The sequence below is a fragment of the Euprymna scolopes genome, chromosome 2 (genome assembly GCF_053919585.1).
Source record: "Euprymna scolopes isolate OS-2025 chromosome 2, ASM5391958v1, whole genome shotgun sequence".
Lineage (NCBI taxonomy): Eukaryota > Metazoa > Mollusca > Cephalopoda > Sepiida > Sepiolidae > Euprymna > Euprymna scolopes.
In genome coordinates this window covers 128,449,424-128,472,360 of record NC_136483.1, presented here as the reverse complement: position 1 = coordinate 128,472,360, position 22,937 = coordinate 128,449,424, and the positions used below count along the sequence as shown (strand labels likewise).

At 34.6% G+C, this 22,937-nt stretch overlaps 1 protein-coding gene across 4 annotated transcripts in view; it reads right to left on the bottom strand.

Moving 5' to 3' along the window:
* The window catches only part of LOC145295994 (hydrocephalus-inducing protein-like), an 865,028-nt gene that overhangs the window by 50,403 nt on the left and 791,688 nt on the right, over positions 1–22,937 (bottom strand). For all 4 annotated transcript variants that reach the window (XM_080141978.1, XM_080141990.1, XM_080142009.1 and 1 more), the window contains 4 exons: positions 19,052–19,321; positions 17,207–17,376; positions 12,438–12,573; positions 7,988–8,290 (listed from right to left, as the gene is read on the bottom strand). In XM_080141978.1, coding sequence (XP_079998104.1) covers positions 7,988–8,290; positions 12,438–12,573; positions 17,207–17,376; positions 19,052–19,321 — 879 coding nt within the window. The remainder of the gene's footprint in view (positions 1–7,987; positions 8,291–12,437; positions 12,574–17,206; positions 17,377–19,051; positions 19,322–22,937) is intronic.

The following is a 22,937-nucleotide window of genomic DNA, read 5'->3' as shown; positions in this document are numbered from 1 at the left end:
GTAGAAGGATCCCACCATCTTTCCAGCGACCTTGGCAACAGACTTGATGTACGTGTTCCATTTCAGATCAGGAGTAAAGGTCAAACCCAGAAGCTTGTTATTAAGACTCCAGGAAAATCACTTATTCTTGCCTGTAAACAATCACTGATAATGAGTTGTGTGAAAGCTTTTAGTGAATAATAATCATTTTTACAAACTGTATTTATATTTGTTTTACCATTTATATATACACTTGTGCCCGATATTATTCATACCCCTCGGATCTTTGAGATTTCTATAAGAATATTGCTCAAACCAGAAGGTAGACAATATTAAAGGGATTTCAAACAATAAATCAAGCATAAGCATTTAATTTAAACTCAACAAATAAATAAATTATGCAAGTTTGAAACATTATACAAAGAAAAACAATAATGGCACTAGTTCAAAATTATTCATACCTCTCTTACTAATAGTCAATAGCATGCCCTTTATTCTTAATAACTGCCTGTAACCGTTTGGGATATTTATCAACAAGGTTTTTACAAGCATCAACACTGATTTTTGACCATTCTTCAATGCAGTAGTTCTCCAAATCCCTCAAATTTCTAGGTTTCCGCTTTTTAACCTCAGTTTTCAATATGTGCCAGAGGTTTTCGATAGGGTTCAGGTCGGGACTCTGGCTAGGCCATTTCAAAACATTAATTTGATTATCCTCAAACCATTTCTTGACTATTTTGGCAGTATGTTTTGGATCATTATCCTGTTGAAGGACCCAGTTTGGTCCTAAATGGAGCTTCTCCGCATCCTGTCTAATGTTTTTCTTGAGTATCTCCAAATATTGCTCCTTCTTCATAGTTCCATCTATCTTGACCAAACTACCTGGACCACTAGCCGAAAAGGAGCCCCAAAACATTAGGCTACCACCACCATGTTTCACCGTGGGTATGGTGTTCTTTGGGTTGTAAGCTTCTCCTTTCTTCCTTCAAACGTAAGAAGCATCCATATGGCCAAACAATTCAATTTTTGTTTCGTCAGTCCACAAAATACTTGAGAAAACGGACTCTGGAGAATTCACATGGGTCCTAGCAAACTTTAGACGTGCTGCAAGGTGTTTTCCGGTGTGCAATGGAGTCCTTCTTGGTCTTCTTCCTTTCAGACCATTTTCATGCAGAGTCCTTTGCAATGTTTGCCTTGATATTTTTATGCCAGAAGACTCCAGATTTTCTAAAATGTCCTTATTAGTGGTGGTTGGATTTGCATTAACACTTCTTACAATATTCCTGGTGGCTCTAGCAGACAGTTTCCTTTTTCTTCCTCTACCAATCAAGTTGTTTGTTGTGTAGTGGCTCTGGAATTTTTTGATGATGCTCTGTACTGTTGCTGTAGGGACCTCAAATTTCTTGAAAATTGACTTGTAACCTAAACCATCATTATGTGAATTCACAATTTTAGTCCTAAGATCATTACTAAGCTCTTTTTTCTTCCCCATTCTAATAATTTTTATTCTTTTATTGGTTTTCAGTTGATATCATTTTAATTTCTGAAAAATGCAAAAAACGAAATGAAATTAATCAAAGGTTGTATAAAAGCATTCAAAATAAGAATCAAACAGAAAACAAACAGTCAGAAACTCGATTAATACTGAAAAAATAAGGGGGTATGATTATTTTTGAACATTGCAGATTTTATAAATAGCTGTATATTTCTTTTATTACAAGTATCCCGAGATTTTAAAATGACGAAAATGATCAGAAGAGGTTTATTAAGAATATGTATCAATATGGACGTAAACAATAAATTCTTACAAAAGTTACACCTAATAAACTCAATTTTCAAGGGGGGTATGAATAATATCGGGCACAACTGTATATGTGTGTGTGTGTGTGTGTGTGTGTGTGTGTGTGTGTGTGTGTGTGTGTGTGTGTGTGTGTGTGTGTGTGCGCGTGCATATTGGCCAAATTGTCTTTACTGACCATTAGTGGCAGAGTCCCAGATAAATTAAGTGTGGGTTTGGTGTTGCCATTTTCACTAACAAAACCATAGAAATGCTGTCAAACAAATATGTGAGACACATTTTACCAACATGATCAATAAGTGATCTCTTGATAGTCATCATGGGGGACCTTGTCAGCATTCTTCTTATTTCAGATACTAGAATAAAACAGACCAAATACAGGTAAGTAAATTCATATCTTTCAACATAAATCCAAATCTACTCAGAGGAAAAAATGCCATTACAAAGCAACCTTGTGTAAAGATGCTGCGTAATTATATGAATAACACATGGAACTTTGACTTGTTGACTTTCATACAACATACTAGAGGATCACAGATCAAGCATCCTTAAAATAAAGATGGCTCAACGGAGATAAACAAAAAAAAATAAGTAAAACAACAACACAATATAAGTGCTAACGTTACAAAAACAACTGATGACAATATCACTTAACTTACTAAGAAAGAAACTATAGAAGTTGAACGCAAATAAAAGAAATTATGGAAACGGACAAGATGAAACTGCCACTCCTTAGCAAAAAAGATTAGAAGACAGAAAAATAAAAAATAAAAAAGGTTGACAGACACCTCTCACACACCTAACAGGCAATAATACAAACATTAATAACTTCATTTATGCTGGGACCAAATCTGTAATCACATGACTAAACATAGAAGCAAAACTCCACCAAAAGGATGAGTCAGCAAACCCGGATGAGAAACTAGACTGGAAATATAAACTAACATAAACTAAAGAAAAAAAAATAAGTGTGAATAAAGCTAAAGAGAGCAGAAAACTATAGAAAATATTGCTTAAAATGAAGAACTAAGATTATCCAAGAAACACAAAGAACTAAGATTATCCAAGAAACACAAAGAACTAAGATTATCCAAGAAACACAAAGAACTAAGATTATCCAAGAAACACAAAGAACTAAGATTATCCAAGAAACACAAAGAACTAAGATTATTCAAGAAATACAAAGAACTAAGATTATCCAAGAAACACAAAGAACTAAGATTATCCAAGAAACACAAAGAACTAAGATTATCCAAGAAACACAAAGAACTAAGATTATCCAAGAAACACAAAGAACTAAGATTATCCAAGAAACACAAAGAACTAAGATTATCCAAGAAACACAAAGAACTAAGATTATCCAAGAAACACAAAGAACTAAGATTATCCAAGAAACACAAAGAACTAAGATTATCCAAGAAACACAAAGAACTAAGATTATCCAAGAAACACAAAGAACTAAGATTATCCAAGAAACACAAAGAACTAAGATTATCCAAGAAACACAAAGAACTAAGATTATCCAAGAAACACAAAGAACTAAGATTATCCAAGAAACACAAAGAACTAAGATTATCCAAGAAACACAAATAACTAAGATTATCCAAGAAACACAAAGAACTAAGATTATCCAAGAAACACAAAGAACTAAGATTATCCAAGAAACACAAAGAACTAAGATTATCCAAGAAACACAAATAACTAAGATTATCCAAGAAACACAAAGAACTAAGATTATCCAAGAAACACAAAGAACTAAGATTATCCAAGAAACACAAAGAACTAAGATTATCCAAGAAACACAAATAACTAAGATTATCCAAGAAACACAAAGAACTAAGATTATCCAAGAAACACAAAGAACTAAGATTATCCAAGAAACACAAAGAACTAAGATTATCCAAGAAACACAAAGAACTAAGATTATCCAAGAAACACAAAGAACTAAGATTATCCAAGAAACACAAAGAACTAAGATTATCCAAGAAACACAAAGAACTAAGATTATCCAAGAAACACAAAGAACTAAGATTATCCAAGAAACACAAAGAACTAAGATTATCCAAGAAACACAAAGAACTAAGATTATCCAAGAAACACAAAGAACTAAGATTATCCAAGAAACACAAAGAACTAAGATTATCCAAGAAACACAAAGAACTAAGATTATCCAAGAAACACAAAGAACTAAGATTATCCAAGAAACACAAAGAACTAAGATTATCCAAGAAACACAAAGAACTAAGATTATCCAAGAAACACAAAGAACTAAGATTATCCAAGAAACACAAAGAACTAAGATTATCCAAGAAACACAAAGAACTAAGATTATCCAAGAAACACAAAGAACTAAGATTATCCAAGAAACACAAAGAACTAAGATTATCCAAGAAACACAAAGAACTAAGATTATCCAAGAAACACAAAGAACTAAGATTATCCAAGAAACACAAAGAACTAAGATTATCCAAGAAACACAAAGAACTAAGATTATCCAAGAGACACAAAGAACTAAGATTATCCAAGAAACACAAAGAACTAAGATTATCCAAGAAACACAAAGAACTAAGATTATCCAAGAAACACAAAGAACTAAGATTATCCAAGAAACACAAAGAACTAAGATTATCCAAGAAACACAAAGAACTAAGATTATCCAAGAAACACAAAGAACTAAGATTATCCAAGAAACACAAAGAACTAAGATTATCCAAGAAACACAAAGAACTAAGATTATCCAAGAAACACAAAGAACTAAGATTATCCAAGAAACACAAAGAACTAAGATTATCCAAGAAACACAAAGAACTAAGATTATCCAAGAAACACAAAGAACTAAGATTATCCAAGAAACACAAAGAACTAAGATTATCCAAGAAACACAAAGAACTAAGATTATCCAAGAAACACAAAGAACTAAGATTATCCAAGAAACACAAAGAACTAAGATTATCCAAGAAACACAAAGAACTAAGATTATTCAAGAAATACAAAGAACTAAGATTATCCAAGAAACACAAAGAACTAAGATTATCCAAGAAACACAAAGAACTAAGATTATCCAAGAAACACAAAGAACTAAGATTATCCAAGAAACACAAAGAACTAAGATTATCCAAGAAACACAAAGAACTAAGATTATCCAAGAAACACAAAGAACTAAGATTATCCAAGAAACACAAAGAACTAAGATTATCCAAGAAACACAAAGAACTAAGATTATCCAAGAAACACAAAGAACTAAGATTATCCAAGAAACACAAAGAACTAAGATTATCCAAGAAACACAAAGAACTAAGATTATCCAAGAAACACAAAGAACTAAGATTATCCAAGAAACACAAAGAACTAAGATTATCCAAGAAACACAAAGAACTAAGATTATCCAAGAAACACAAAGAACTAAGATTATCCAAGAAACACAAAGAACTAAGATTATCCAAGAAACACAAAGAACTAAGATTATCCAAGAAACACAAAGAACTAAGATTATCCAAGAAACACAAAGAACTAAGATTATCCAAGAAACACAAAGAACTAAGATTATCCAAGAAACACAAAGAACTAAGATTATCCAAGAAACACAAAGAACTAAGATTATCCAAGAAACACAAAGAACTAAGATTATCCAAGAAACACAAAGAACTAAGATTATCCAAGAAACACAAAGAACTAAGATTATCCAAGAAACACAAAGAGCTAAGATTATCCAAGAAACACAAAGAACTAAGATTATCCAAGAAACACAAAGAACTAAGATTATCCAAGAAACACAAAGAACTAAGATTATCCAAGAAACACAAAGAACTAAGATTATCCAAGAAACACAAAGAACTAAGATTATCCAAGAAACACAAAGAACTAAGATTATCCAAGAAACACAAAGAACTAAGATTATCCAAGAAACACAAAGAACTAAGATTATCCAAGAAACACAAAGAACTAAGATTATCCAAGAAACACAAAGAACTAAGATTATCCAAGAAACACAAAGAACTAAGATTATCCAAGAAACACAAAGAACTAAGATTATCCAAGAAACACAAAGAACTAAAGGAAAAGAAAAGAAATAAAGAGTGAGATGATACAGATACAAATCTGATTTTGAAAACAATGAAACCCAGTTCTACTAAAATGTAAACAAAGGAGGGGAAAATAAAAACGCAAATGGAATTGTTTGGCAAAGGAGACAAGACAAAAACAGAAATGCCAAATCATTGAAAACATAAAACCTTTAGGAAATTGAATCAAAAACAGAAACCGAAATTAATGAAAAAAACACTCAAGACAACCTTTAAAGCAGCCACACGAAATGCATGAATTTTGTTTTCAAAAGTTCACGAGCCTACATGAAAGACTAACATAAATTCTGAGAAGATGTTTATGTAAAGCAAACATCAATCCAAAATGAAAATAACAAGGGAACAATCACAAACAGCTACAGATCAATTGCCGCCTTTATAGTTGTATTATTATTGAGTTGTAACATAAGTTATTGTCAATAATCGCTCAAAGGCAGGTGGTATTCTCTTGGGCCTTAGTGACAACAAAGTCAAAGGAAGGATTGGTGAAAACAGCTGAAAGATTAATATCAATCTTCAAGTGAAGCAGCCAACTAACACTGACCAAGGTGAGTTGAAATAAAATAATATTACATAAATACAGTTAAAAATTTAGAAAGAACATTACACGAAACTGCTGGGACAGATATGTATCACCCTACTTCATAACAAAAATGTAGTGTTCAGTCCTGGCACAAACTTCCTAATCCATTCTTAGAAAACGCCTGGTATTCTACTGTTAATGATGAAAATTTAAGAGCATATCTTTGTTGCATTTTGCTAGAATGACCCTATAATTTTTTATAGGGTCATTCAACAAAGATATGTCATTATTGTTCTTAGATTTTCATCATTAACAGCAGACGGATATTTCATATCCTTAGCGTTTACGTTTTTAACAATCACGAAAAAGGAAAGAGTAATAGTTAGAAGAGAAACGGATTTACAGAAATATACATTTATTTTCAACAGTTTGTTGAAGACAACCATAAAAAGACGATATGAGACATATTAGATGTTATTTAATAATTCACCAGGGAAAGATTTGTTCCAAATAATACATTAATGTTTCAATAGAATAAGAAAGGCATGTTAAGGCTCGTAAATTTGGGTGATTACCACTAGAAAAAGAAAGTCTTATAAAACTGCTGCCAAGATTTGTGAAGGTCATGCTAATTTAATGTTCTAACTTAAGCAATGTCGAGTCTGATCAAGGTTTTGATGGATGACCATTTGGTAATACTAACTGCTGTGAAATGTGAGATGTGTAACATTATGAAACCGGAACTATTATACTTATATCGTTGATCCTCGTGCTTATTGGTTGCAGTAGAGTATGATAAGATGATTTGCATAAAGATTATCACAATAATTGTTTTCCGTGAGAGCACCACAGATGACCTAATAACCATCTTTCTCTCCATTCCTCCCTCTCTCTCTTTTTTTCTCTCCTCTGACTTCCTCACTTTGCTGCTCAACTTTAGGCATGTCCATATATCACGATGTCTTCTCATTGCATTTGCTGCTTATTGTTTACATTTTGCTTTGGCAAGCCTTATCTGATATTTCAGGTTGTCTGTTTTCATTGTTATTAAGAACTATCCATAAAACCAAATAGCTTGTTGCATCACAACGTGTGAATCTACCGAGGATAGCATGGAAAATAGAAAAATATTTCTCTGCGCAAAAAATACATCATTTCCGGTTCTCAAACAAAGAAATATAAAGATTAAAAACTCATGAATGGAACTCATCTCAAAGAAAAGAGGCAAAATGATTCGATTTTTACAAAAGAAAGTAGGGTTCATTAATCAACTGAAATTCAGTTTTCATCAGCCCAATTTCAGAAAGTTTTCTCTGCTGATATCAAGCGATACCAATACAAGCCAATCACCTACATCGCTCTACTCATACACTATGGACAGATTTTCAGCAAGTATTCGTACATCTGTTTACCAGACAGACTACTGTCTGTCCAGCAATAACAGATATTGTACATTGTATCTGTTTCAATTCTAAGTTTCTAAATCTTGTTTCTTTTTATTTGCTTGGCCAACATGTTAACAGTCTTTCTTATATCGGAACCATACACAGTATATAGCAATAATCACAAATTCCTTTATTACAGAGAAACAAGGTTGATACTCACCGTGTGCTTTTTACCATCACCCCCTGTCATACACATTGGTTGATATGTAATATCGTATTGTTTGGTAGACTGCGGATCGACTGAGAACTTATGTGGACCTTGCCAGTAATTCCCATCAACAATCGGACGCAGTTCCCACATTTGGTTTGTCCTGTTTGCAATGCTCACACTTTTGGTTTCTTTATTCCGCACAAAGGTTTGGAAGTAGAGAACTTCTCGAGAGGTAGGAGTACTAGCACAAGTGCCTGTCAAGGTCAGCTTAAGTGGAGGATACTCGCCTTCATTCACAAAGCACAAAAGGTTCTGGAGAAAATAGACAGCAAAAAATCAAACAAGAAAAAAATATCCAGAAAGCAAGGAAATGACATCATATGATTGGAACGTTAAAACAAAAAATACTTCTGTCTAGAAGCAAATAATTTTTATGAAAAAAACAAATTTCTAACACAATTCTCTTAAAAGTAATATCAGAAATATATTTTATAATAATATATAATATATATATATATATATATATATATATATATATATATATATATATATATATATATACTTATAATATAAATATATTTTAAGAACTGATTTAATCAAGTTCAGCAATAGCATTAGTGAAATATAAGTTGAACAACTAAGCGATGTCGTGTTCGATTATGAGATTCACTTCAAGAAATGTTGAAAAGCCGTGGAAGAAATTTAAGATAACAATTGAGACTTATGGGTGGACAAAATGAGCTCCAAGGTCATAGGGTGACGAACTGGATGTGGAAGTAGGCTGTCTCACCCCTTGTAGCAAAGAAAGATATCGGCAGAATTAAAGGGCGGTAATTAGGTTTACCTTGATGTCACAAGTTTGTGTTTGTGTGTTCGCTTGCATGTGGAACTCGGTTCCCAGTGCAATTCCCCCTAGTTAGCTAAAAATTGTGAATTGTCTCCCTTCCAACATGTAATAGAAATGTTTTACTGCTAAGTACATAACGAGCAGCTCCTGACCAGCGCACCACTATGGGAACTGAGTTCCACATGCAAGCGAACACATGAACACAAACTTGTAACATTAAGATAAACTTTATTATCGCCCTTTAACTCTGAAGATATCATTCTTTGCCACAATGAGCGATAAACCTACTTCCACATTCGGTTTATATTGATTTTTCTCTTTCTTCCTCGAACCTCAGATCATGCAGATCGCATCAAAACTACTCTCCTGTTTTGCACGCATGCAAAACACATTTGAACTCGCACAAAAGAAACAATCATGCAAGTAATATTTACTTTAATTTTTCAAATATCTCAACAACTTTCTGTATGAGAAATGTTTCAAAAACTTAAGCAATATAAAAATCGCCTTCAGTGACTTCATCACCACCAGAACACAAAATTTTTACATTACTCGCATAAATACACTTGTTTTGTGTTGGCAAAAATATGTTAATTCTGATGGTGCTTATTTCGATCAATAAAATTTTGTTTGAACCGAGATATGTTCATCTGAATTTAAAAGTTTAAAATCGCAAGAATTTTCTTGTCAACCTGATAATTGCTAGCGGCATGTATGTTTTTCAGATTCAACAAATTCTAGGCCTCGTTTCATATGGTGAGGAGGAGGAAAATTTATTATGTTTTTAAATAACTAGTGAAACCTGTGAAAAATGCACAGTTGCATTCGCTGTTATAATTAAATGTTTTGATGAAAATTAAATATAGACAGAATAACTCTGTTCATTTTACATTTAATGGCAGATAAAAATTTTTTTATTGTTTTATATTGTTACATAATCGTAAAGTTAGATTACGTAACAATATAAAAGATTTTTTAAGCCATTATGCTTAAAATGTGCTTTATTTTCTTGATATTTTATTTGTTGTTAGCTTGTTGACGAGAAAACATAAAATGAGAGAATCTATAGAGAGAGAAGGAGAGGATGAAGATATATATAAAACGAGAGACAGAAAGAGAATAAGCAGAAGAAGAGGGAGAAGGAAAAAGAGAAAAAGTTGGTCACCTGTGGTGTGAAATTCCATTTTCAAATTTTTAATGAAGAGAATGAGTCAGCTATTTGACTACTCGTACATTGTTCAGGCATGCATGAGCATAGTTCACTAGAGACACTTGCATTTAAAAACGAGGAAAGACGAAGATATAATTCAGTAGACTGCTAAAGTAGGTGTATCAGAATATTTTGGGAATTTTTGACACCCCTAACACAAAACTGCGAATAAAATATAAAAAAACTCATAGTTTCTCTTTTTAAAGTGGGTTGTTTATTTTCTTTATGGAATATACTTCCAAAATAAACTATTAAAATTGTTTAAAAAATAATAGAAATATTATTTTTTATTTTTTAAAAAACAGTGTTTACAAAGTGCCTTCGCACGTTCATGCAGCCAATTTTTTTACGTAATGAAATCAATTGAATTTTACGAGTTAAATTTTTTTCAATTTTTAAACTTTAAAAATATATCAAAATTTTTCTATTGGTTCAATTTTTAAGCATATTTTCAAGTTCAATGTGAAATGTTATGCTCTTTCCAATAAACCTAATATAATATTCTAGACAAGCGTTTTTTTAAACTTCAACCTCCCCCCCCATTTTGAACTGTCTATTAAAATGAAAATAATTAATTTTCTTACCTCAAATTTATATATCACAAATTGAAGATAAAAGATCAATAAATAAAATAAGCTAATTTAAAGCAAAAAAAGAACAGTTATTTACAAATTTACCTGTAAAGTTTAAAACCTTTTTTTTTAAAACCATGTTGAATTTTTTTAAAGTGAAACCTTATAATCTTGTTATATTGTTCAGAAAATTTTGTATAATTACGACAATTTTTTCTATTTTATTCAATGTTTTTTTTAGATATTGAAAAAAAAATCATTCCATAAAGAAAAATAAAATATATTAAATCAAAAACTGATGTATTTCTTTAAGAGAAAAAAAAAATCCAAAATCGGTCGAGTGTTTTTTTTTTAATGGCAAAAACTGATAAGTGAAATGGGATCATTTTTCATAAACGGTGGCCCATATTTACTAACTTTTGTTTACAACACGCAATAGAAAGAGACATTAATTCTGGCGCTTAAAGAAGCCACCGAAGATGTCAAGTAGAAGAAAAGTAGACATTTGTCTCCCTTTATTTCAACTGTGAAAAACATCTGATGTCGCGTTTTTTTTAATCCTTGCTTAAAAAAGTATTTTATTTAAAAAGGACATGGAATATGAAATATAAATATGAATAAATTCTTAACATTGAAGAATGGAAGTACTCATTGATTAGTATTTTTTTATAAATCTTTTTTTAAAGAAAACCGATTTAAAAAAACAAATATTGCATAATTTGCTATTAAGCCTGTTATTTTTTTAAAGTTTGGTCTTTCCTCCTTTAATTGAAAAAAAAATTAGGGCTTGAATTACATTTTTCAAGTAGTTATAAGCTTCGAAAGATAGTAATTGAATTATTAAAGTTCTTATCACGCATTTTTAATGGCGATTTCTGACACTGCTCCTGCTGAAGCGAACGGACAAAACTGTTTCTCAATCCCACTAGTGATAAGAGAAAAGGTGTAAGTATGCCCAAGTGCCATTGTTATGGAAAATCGATAAAGAGAGACCAAAAATTAGGCATATGACTAAAATATGACTGTATATGACTAAAATATGATTAAATATGACTAAAATATGACTGAATATGACTAAAATCAAAACAAAAGAAGAAACTTGTCGAAAGAAATGCCGTGAACTGAAATTGAAAGCAATTATGCAAACTGAATATCAAACACCTTGTACAACACCCCCCCCAAAATTAATGTTAATGTTTCTCTCTCTCTCTCTCTCTCCCCCCCCTCTCTCTCTCTCTCTCTCTCTCATGCTGACATTTTGTTTATTATTGATGTATTCTTTGCTTGACGCATTTAGCTAGTGAATAAGATTTCACATGCTTGTTCTTTTTTTACTATTATTTTTTTCTTTTTTCATTTCTTCCACGTTATTTTAGTTAATAAAGTTAATTTAACGTTTAAATTTATGTTTGTCTTCCATTTTCTTTCACTGTTTTTTCTATATGTATATTCCACTTCACAGGTCTGAGAAATCCCCTTCTTGTTCAAAGTCATTGACACCGAACACGATGCCTTTTTTCCTTTTTTTTAAATTAAAAAAAGACTATTCTGTTACGTAACTGTTCTTCATAATTCCTAACAGAGTGGGGTTCGTAACAATATTAATATTTATAATTCAAAAAGTTAAAGTACTTTTAAAAAGTCATAGCAACTTGTTCATTCCTTTTTATTTTAATTGGTAAATTTCATGTTAGTGATGCAATATATGCACCTGCATGGCAGAGGAAAACACAAAAACAAAACAGAACAGTAACTAAAAACAGACAAATGTGTAGTGTCAATTAGGATGTAATTGGCACATTAGAAATTTGACTAACAATGGACTTTTACCTCATAGCGAATATCAGGCAAAACTTTAGGCGGCATGAATGTCACATCAAAAACTATTTGTTTGCCAGCAATGACATGACTCTCAACAGGATTAATCAAAAAGTCTGGCTTGAATTTGTCAATATCCCAGCGCACCCTGAAAAAGAAAAGAAAAAGAAAATGTAAACGATGAGAAGACAAACTAAAATGGAATAAATCCCATTTTAGCAACCGCCTATATAAAGGCTGGATGTAAACATCCCATACATTTCTAATATTTATAAAAAAGAACACCAGTTAAATGTTTACATAAAAAAATAACTCGGATCGGAACGTATAGCAAAGATAAACATATTTTCCTTTACACTGACCAATGAGATGTCGTCATGGTATCGTTATCAGCGGCAGTTGATCAAGCTGTATAAAAAGCATGCATTTTTCCACTTTGAGATTCACTCTACTATCACTGTTTGAAGAGATAGCAATCCAAGTGATATTCTGCCATGACCATAATGACTAAGTATCTATGATTTACAACGCCTACAATTAACAACAATGAACAGTGAGTAGTAGAAGTAGACGCTCTCCAATGATTTACAAGTCTAACTAGGAGTAACTTTCACTGGTGGCTATCATCATCATAATAGCATATATGGTGGCTCTGCTTCTTCGACATTTAGCAATAACTCTCCTCTGTCCACAATCACCATCACAGCATCTACAGAAATCTCTTCTGCTACCGCCGCCGCCGCTGCTGCCGCTGCTGCCGCTGCTGCCGCTGCCGCCGTCGTCGTCGTCATCACCACCACCACCACCACCACCACCACCACCACCGTCGTCGTCGTCGTCGTCGTCGTCGTTGTCGTCGTCGTCGTCGTCGTCGTCATCATCATCATCATCATCATCATCATAATCATCATCATCATGCACTGTGACGAGCCAACTCTTAATATACTTATAGATAGCTGACACCTTTAGTTACTTCTTCAGCCTTTTGATTCTAATGCTGTTAATGGTTGAAGGCAGGCCAGACCTACCACCCTTCTAGTACTCATTAGACACTGCCACCTTTTCATTATTATATGTGTGTAAGAATGTTTTCAGTTTCCTCTTTCAATTACTGCCAGACCAAACAACAAATCTAAGAAAGTTATGTACTTTACATTTATTTCAGCACCGTTTTAATGTTTTGTACTTCCCTTGTATAGATGAAATCACTTCTCTCACATTTTAAGGAATATAAAAAGAACACTATGATTTAGAAAACTGTTTTCATATTTCTAAAGAGTACATTAAATAGTTTTGTCTTAATGAGTTTTCAAAATCATATCAAACAAATATTAATAATAGATTAACAACACTTTCTACGGTTCTCCATATCATGCTCTTTCATGATTTCCTTCAAATCCATAAAACTATTTTGTTGTCAAAAATCTTTTCTCTTTCAGTATCCAAAAAGGAAAAAGATACACAAGTTTAAATTTCATTCTTAACCGCCCATGCTACGTATCTACTTAATAAAATCAAATGACAAAACTTAATAAAATCAAATGACAAAGAAGCATTTCCCTGAACACTTGATGATAGTGAAATTGCTATAATATTCTATGAAGAAAATGAAAATGATAGAACTTTGCTCACACTCTCTGAAATATATTTATACCCTAAATTATTCTCAATAGAATTATCAAGCGTTTAACAACAGCAAACTCTCTTCACATTCTACATAAAAAGACAATTTAGTTTAACTGGTATTTAGTCAAGTATATTGTAACAGTAAAAATGGCAGCTGCCATCATATAAACTATTGGCCAAGTTGTGTCAATTTTTATATTGATGATGTGGAAGAATGTGTAATAGTATTTTTATCGATTTTAGAGGATGAAGAATCCACTTCTGAATTAATGTATAAGTTCTAACATAAGATGAACTAAGCAAGAGATAAAATGTTACAATAAGAAAGTTTATATATGAATATATGATTGTTCAAAAAACTTTAGATATCTGCTATACATTTGGATTTTTTTTACAAAGGACTAACCACTTATCAAGGCCTGGAAGCCACTCGACATCGATAAGATTAATGAGTGTACAGTAGTCAATGGGACAATATAATAGTAATCATTAATAGTGGAAATTTGGTAAATTGGATTACTTACGGGGACAGTTCATCAAGACCTTGTTTATGTTGGACTTGAAGACAACCATATTGGAAATCAGGGAAACAGAAGAGAGTTACACAATATGCAGTTCTAAGAAAGAAGCTTTGTTCATGGAATCTACATTTAGGTTTAGGCACAGATAAAGAGTGGGGCAAATTATTAATAGTGGTTTCAGCTAGACGAATGTTTTTCATGAAAGTCAGGCCAGGGGTGACCATAGATTGAAGCTCACACGAGCATTTGCCATGAAAATAACGATAAAGCAGAGACAGGCTTGCAACATCTTTTCTGTGGGAAAGAGGTTGCAAGGAAGAGAACAGGGCATCCCGCACTAGGCTACAAAGTCTATTTCAAACTCTGTCAAGGCAGGATGAGAACTTTCCTGCCCAGATGTGGCAACAGTACTCCATCCTTGGACGTACTTGGTTCTTATACAGGTAGAGAATTGCACCAGCAGTGAGATATCTACTGGAACGGTAGAATGATCCCACCATTTTTCCAGCAACCTTGGCAACAGGTTTGATGTATGTTTCCATTTCAGATAAGGTCAGGCCCAGAAGCTTGTTAAAACATGGGGCCTCCCCAAGATGAGAGCCATTCATTTCAATTGATACCAGATAGAGATTAGAGCATTGATGATGTAAAGATATAAGCTTGAAATAAAAGTAACCAGCCACCTCTTTCCCCATTGCACCACATGCTCAAAATCGGAGGAGAAAGAATCAGAGAACTTAGTCATTTACAGCCTTTGAAGTGTTGTCATAGATGGTAGTGTCATCAGCATAAATATCTATAACTGATCTTAGGATGTGATTTGGGAGGTCATTGATGCAGATCAGGAAGAGAGTTGAGCGCAGGATGGGCCCTTGAGGGACTCCAGTGTTAATGCTGTGAGCTTCTGATTTCTACCCATCAACTATTACTCTTATGAGTCTTTCAGAGAAAAATGATTTCATAATTGAAAAGACATTCCCAGCTTTGGAGATCTTGTGGAGTAGACCTTTATGCCATACCCTATCAAAGGCCTTTGATATGTCAAAAGCAATTGCCCTAGAAAGGAAGCCTCCATCAAGAGATTCGCTAATCCTATGAGATATAACTGTAAGCACATCTGCTGTAGATCTAGCAGAACGGAAACCATATTGCATGTCACTGAAGATGTTATTTATGCTGGAGTGACTGACTACTTCTCTATTTAACACAGATTTCAGTAACTACTCATGACACACAGGAGACATAGTGGTCTGTAGTGAGAAGGAGACGAGCGATCACCTGAATCCTTAAATACAAGGCATACTGATGAGGTTTTCCAGGATGTTGGAAAGCAATTCTCCTTAAGACAACGTTTAAACAGTTTTGTAAGTATGGGCGCTAGTTCTGGTTGAAGTTTTTTGAGTACTATAATTGGAATACCATCATGGCCGGTTGCTTTACTGAAATCAAGGTTTTTGATTAGCTAGACAACACCATGCACATATATTTGTGTGTCACATAGTGTGTTTTCAGATACAGGATGAAATGGGGGGGGGGCGACCTTGATCGCATAGGGTAGAATTAGCTGCAAAGTTCTTGGCAAAGAGTTTGGCTTTGTCTGATGCTGACGAGATTACCTCAGGTCCATTGATGATGATTCGGATAGAACACATGCTTCTATTCAGGACCTTGTTTGGTATTTGCCAAAACTGGTGGGAACCAAGCCGCCGCTCAGCTACTTTGGACTTAATGGACTGAGCATACAACTCTCTCGTGTTCTTATTACTCTTTTATAGTAGTTGCTGTCCTGAACGTGGATGTAGTCTCAGTATATCTATTACATTGAAAGCAATGGAAAAAGTGATTTCTGTGCACAATGGCAGCAGCACATTCTCTAGAGAACCACAGCTGGCTGTTAGGTTTGAGCTGGAATTTTTGAAGGGTATGAAGTGGTCTATACTTTTAATTAACGATTGGATAAAATAATTATAACACTTGGATCCTTCTTTACATTTCTATGTATGAAAAGCATGCACTGTTGCAGTTGCAGCATCTTCTACTTACATGCCTTTCATGACATCGACATGTATTTGTAGAGCAACTGGCGCTTTTGAGAAAGGTGTACTGTGTAAGCAAAGTTGTCACTATTTTGAACCGATATCATAGAGTGGGAGGAGCATATATGTCTCATGAGCAGCATCACTGATCCGATATCTGCTTTCTAAATTGTTTATATGCAAAGAATTTGAATGCAAAACAATAAATTTAATTTCAAATAAACAATAGGAAACGATGAAAATTGCAAATCTACTTTTTATCTTAAATGAAAGTACACTCTAAATGAAACCGGATAAAATGATTTGGGTGGAGTAGAAGCGGCTAGAATGCAAAACTTTTGGTAATTCTTCTGAAAATGATGTTGATTGCATCATTCATACAAATTTTTCATGTTTTTTAAATGGAAAATACAAATTGTTATTTGTTTTTAACTAAAAACTTAGCATATTTCGTTTGATAAAATATCAGTTTTTCTTTCAAATTAATTCAATTATTTTTGTCTCATGTTTTGCTCCACCTTTGTTCAGTGAATATTCTGTTTCCCTCTTTTGTGCCCCATCTGGAATATCAAATTAATTTTCAGTTTTATAGACTTACCTTGCGTTGATGTCTCCAATATTATTAAGCACTAATTTCCGTGTACTGTGACTCTGACGTACAACTGCACCAAATGGAATGTAGTCAGTCTCCAAAACAAGATCCAGAGCTAAGCAACTACCTTGAATCACAAAAATTGGTTGACTGTAGCCAGCTGCGTCAATGAATATCTGTAAAAGAGATGCTTATTTAAGTTTAATAAACAAAGGCTATTAAAGATATATTGGCATTTTGCTTATTTATTTATCAATATCTAAATTTATATTTTTATACAAAAAGAAATCGATAAATGAAGAATATTATCATTTTCTTGTGTAGTGTTGCTGATATGGCGATTGCTTGCATATTTCTTTCAAGTTTTACTTCATTGTGTGCAATTTTATTGCTCCTTTGCAGCATTTGTATTTTTGACATTGAAAGTACCTCAAAAGCTCCTTTATCTTTTCAGTTTTAATTTCTCTAGAAACTTTTGTTCTGTTGAAGAGTTAAGTGTGAATCCCTGTAATGTTAATTATCTTATGATTTATCATTTCCTGTTTTTCTAATTCATCTGTTGATGCTGATGATAATTAAACATTTCTTACAACTCTCTTTTGCTTTTATGACCATAGGCATTGTTGCAGTTTCAGGCTGTGAAAATTTTGCATTGTAAGTAGGCTTTCAACATATTTCTTTAGAGAAGTTGTCGCTTTGGAGCATTTTTTTTTTTTTTTAATGTTCATGAGTTGGCTCTACCAGTGCAACGTCTATCAAAAATAAATATCTTAGGTTTACAACATCATTACTAATTGGTGCTAGCTGTCAACTTTTCTTCTTGCTTGTCCAATCAGAGCTGAGTATGTGACAGGGGTTATAAAAAGGTTAACACTCTCATTCTTGGACAGGGCATGATACTGATAACAACGTCACACTAAGTTCTCTCTTGGGACTTAACAGAACCTGCCCGGGACTTAGGCTCTGGATCTATGAGGAGACCATCATGTCTACTACAAAACTCCAACTTCAACCACAAACATGAACTCTTTTCTTCTCTCACATGACTGTCTAATCTTTCATCTGCTTTCAAACACATGAACTAATTTTGCATGATTAACCCTTGTTTCTTTTACTCCACTAACAAAGTAATAAAGTTGTGATTAAATGTTAAGAGAATCTTGTCTTCTTATTCTACAAGACCATTTGCCCTGGCTGAAATGGAGTTACATTGGTGAGTAGCTCAAACTGCAAATAGATTGTGATGAGCTTTCTGTAACCATATACTGACCTCCCATCAAGCTAAAGTAGAGTATTGTAGACCCATGCCATTTAATTTCGCAATGTCATGGAATACTCAGGTAAGACTGTCTATACTTATAGACTATGAATTTACCAAAGCTTATTTCAATAAATGTCACCCTCTCCTCTTCTTTAATCAGCATTGAGTCACATAGCAAAAATTGTATATTATAAAATGTGAAAGTAAGAATAAACAAAGTAATTTGGTGTCAGTGGCTCGGGATAGGAGGACATAGGAGTCTTCATTCAATCATGCATACATTAATTTGAGATTAGTATGAGATACAAATTAGTATTGGGAATAATTATTTTCTGTCATTTTTATTGATAAATGTTTGATAAACAACACTGAAACTAGATCAAACTGATTGCTGAGAAGAAATTCACAATTCAACAAATCGAATATGAATAAAATATCATAATTTTATTCAATTAAAAATATGAGTTAACAAATTTTTATTATTTATTTTGTTACTCTTGGAAAATATTTTATGAAAAAGTGTAGAGTGAAAAGGAACATGGCCTGTTTCTAGGATCTTTCTCTGTAATATACATATTTGAGATTCTTACCTCTTCCAAAAACTGTTGGATTCTTTTGGTTGGCTTAAAGACAACATGTATATCAATTTTTCCAGTTTTTGCTGGGAGTGTTATGGTTTCTGATGGAGTTAGAGTGATAATGTTGCCTTCTTTCAGTTGTGAAGAGGCTGGCAAACCTAGCAGATTGAAAGTGACAGGGGCCAAACTCTTGTTGATAATCGGGACAATCCTTTTGATGCAGCTTCCAATATGCTGCGCACCCAACTTGACTATCTTGTGTTTACTGTCAACAACAGTCACCTGTTAAAGAACAAATTGACATTCGTTTACATGAAAATGTGATTTTATGGATAAAATTGCAAAAAGTTTCATTATTTCATGAGAATTTTTTGAAAATGTTATTAGAATAGTGTTAGTTATGATTACGACTTCGATATATGTTAGTTTCAAAACAATTGACTTAGTGGCTGCTGAGAAAAATCAATTTAGCATTTATTGTAAATTTTGCTTTTCCACTCTGTAGAAAATATGTGTTATATAAATTTCTTTTGATTTATACAAAGGTTTATATAGTAGCTCAGTAATGTATAATATGATAGAGCTCTTAATTTTACATAATATAATCCTAGTTAATCAGGGAAATTGAAGTGCTTTGGGATGAAATATGGAATGTTTTCTGAATAACTAGAATTAGAATAAAAAGTAAGATGTGTGGAGAATAAAATCTTTGTAAAATCCTTGTAAATCTTGGTTAAATAAAAGTTTGTAGCAGAAACACATGGAACTTTTTTCTTTCGCAAGTCAATACCTCTCCCCTGTGTTATTTGGCCACATACTGACCAATCAGGGGTGCGGCGCATTGATCCTTTCTATCCCCTAAGGAAATCGGACAGCTTCCAGTTTGAGAGAAAAAAACTCTTCCTTACTGACAGAGACGTCAAGTGAATTGGACCCTCTTTTTCTTCGCCCTTTCTCTCTACCTGGATACATCCAGTATCGACGATTCCCACTGGGAATAACTACCGTGATAGCACCAGGTGGTCAGAGTCCAGCTTTTACCCAGGAATAATATCTCCCTGTGAACATTCGCCTGAATAAACCTTTTCTTTGTTACATTTATTGAAGTTATTTTGTATCAGAAGCTTGTGTTGAATTATTTATTTTCTTAGGTTGTGCCCCAAAAGCACAAACTCTAAAATGGTGACCTTCTTCATTGTTTTAAAAACTGGATACAGCAAAGAAAAGCCAGTGAGAAAAAATTTGGCCTGAAAAGCAACATCAGAAAACACTTTTATCAAGAAAAGTGTAACACGATTCGAACAGGTTTTTCACAATTATTCTAAAAGCCATTGTGAGTGATCACGAGGTAGAAAAACTTGGCTAGCTAGAGCCACAGTCACGCAAGCTCCCACTCCAAACTAACTCCTTACCTTTAGGCAGTTATCGTCGCCACCACCGCCACTCAAACAAGCTGAAACTGTGCTTTTATCACAGTCACTTTGGTATGGAGGCGAGAAAATGCAAAAAGCCCTGTTCGTTCATGAACCAGGGAAACTAAGGTCTGGGGAGCTGAGCATGGTAGGCTCTCCACAGGATATTTACAACAACCGTGCCTATTTTATCACAGACTCCCTATCCCAAGCACATTGCTTGGTTGATACCGGAGCTGCTTGCAGTATCTGGCCACTAAAACTTCTCACTGAGAAGCCTCCAGTGTCATCCATCACACTGCAAGCGGTGAATCACTCCCCCATCCCCACGTACGGTTAAATTTCTTGTTCTCTAGACTTGGAATTATGGAGAGACTTACGTGGGTCTTTACTATAGCGGATTTACCCTACCCCATAATAGGTGCAGACTTCCTGCATCACTTCAACCTGATAGTGGATATGCGCAGACATCAGCTGATAGATGCAAATATGGAACTTTCTGTCTCTGGTGTGAAAACAAACACCCCTTCTATCAGCCAAGTATTCTTCATTGTTGCTTCCGATAACCCGTATCAGACCGTTTTACACTTCTACCCAGAGTTAACAAATTTAAATTTTGTGGTAAGTGAACCCACCCACCCACACCACATCGAGACCACAGGTGCTCCTGTTTCTCACACCCTTGCCACCTCCCTGCTGATAAACTTAAGGCAGTGAAGGCAGAATTCAACCATATGCTGCAGCTAGGAATAATACGCCCCTTGTCCAATCCATGGGCTTCCCCTTTGTATATGGTCCCAAAACGAGACAGAGATTGGCGTCTGACTGGGGACTACCGATGACCGAATGCCATGACGGTACCTGATCATTACTCAATCCCACATATACAAGACTTTGCTTCTTCGCTGCATGGTTGTAAGACCATGCAGAGAAGCAAAACTAGACCTAGTTAAGGCTTACCATCAGATCCCAGTAAATCCGGCCGACATACCCAAGACTGCAGTAACAACTCCATTCGGAGCATTTGAATTTTTCACTATACCTTTCAGTTTAAGAAACGTGGCTAGTACCTTTCAGCGCTTCATGGATGAAGTAGTGCGTGACTTGGACTTTGTCTACAGACGACATTCTCGTGGCAAGTGCCTCACCTGAGGAACATGTCATTCACCTCTGCCTACTATTCGAACGGTTTCAGCGATACCAGGCGAAGATTAACCCTGGTAAATGTGTTTTTGGTGCTTCGTCACTAGTTTTCCTGGGGCACATTATCAGTCCAGACGGTATATCTCTGGTACCGGAAAAGGTAAAGGCTTTACAAGACCTTCAACCACCCACTTCACTTCGCCAACCAAGGCACTTCCTTGGTCTGTTAAACTATTACAGACACTTTATCCTACACTGTGCGGATCTTCTAGCTCCTCTTTCTGACCTGTTACATAACAGGAAGAAGAAAAATGAGAAAATCTCACTTAATGAGATTTAGCTTAAAGCTTTTAGTGAAGTGAAAACAAAACTGGCGACAACATCTTTACTTGCATATCCTGTACCCGATGCTCAGTTTTCACTGGTCGTTGACGCATCAGGCACAGCTGTAGAGGCAGTGTTGCAACAGCAGCACCAACAACAGTTACAACCTCTCGCATACTTTTTGAGACAGCTGAAACCGGCAGAACAACGTTACAGCACGTTTGGCCGTGAACTCCTGGCAATGTACCTCACAGTGAAACATTTCCAACATTCACTCGAGGGCCGTCAATTTGTCATCTACACTGATCGCCATCCGCTTACATTCGCACTGCGTTCTAAGTTAGACAAATATTCGAAATGCGCCACTTGGATTTTGTTTCACAATTTACCAGCGATATCCGACACATCTCAGGTGAGCAGAATGCAGTGGCAGACGCTTTGTCTCGTCTTCCCGTTAATTCTCTGTCCTCACCATCGGATATCGACTTACAGCAGATGGCCATAGGCCAGCCAAGTCTGGACACTTTGGATCCGTTGTTACCTGAATTTGCAACTTGCAAATTCGCATACCTGCCCGTGCCTACCTCGGACACGCAGATCATTTGTGACACTTCAACAGATTCACCTTGACCATTTGTTCCATTGACTCATCGTAGAGTTGTTTTTGACACCCTACACAATCTGGCACACCCTGGATGTAAAGCCACATTGAAGCTGATTACAGCTAGATTTTTCTGGCCAAATATGAGATATCACTGCTGGACACGTTCCTGTGTATCCTGCCAAAAGTCCAAGATGCACAAGCATATCCGTGCACCCCTTGGAACATTCACCACCCCAGACGCTTGGTTTAGCTATGTTCACATCGACCTGGTTGCACTCTGGCTAGTCAGTCAGTGATTTACTTATCTCCTGACTTGTATAGACCATTTCACACGGTGGCCTGAAGCCATTCTCCTCACAGACATTTCGGCTGAGTCCGTAGCACGAGCCCTTATATCAGGCTGGATATTGCGTTA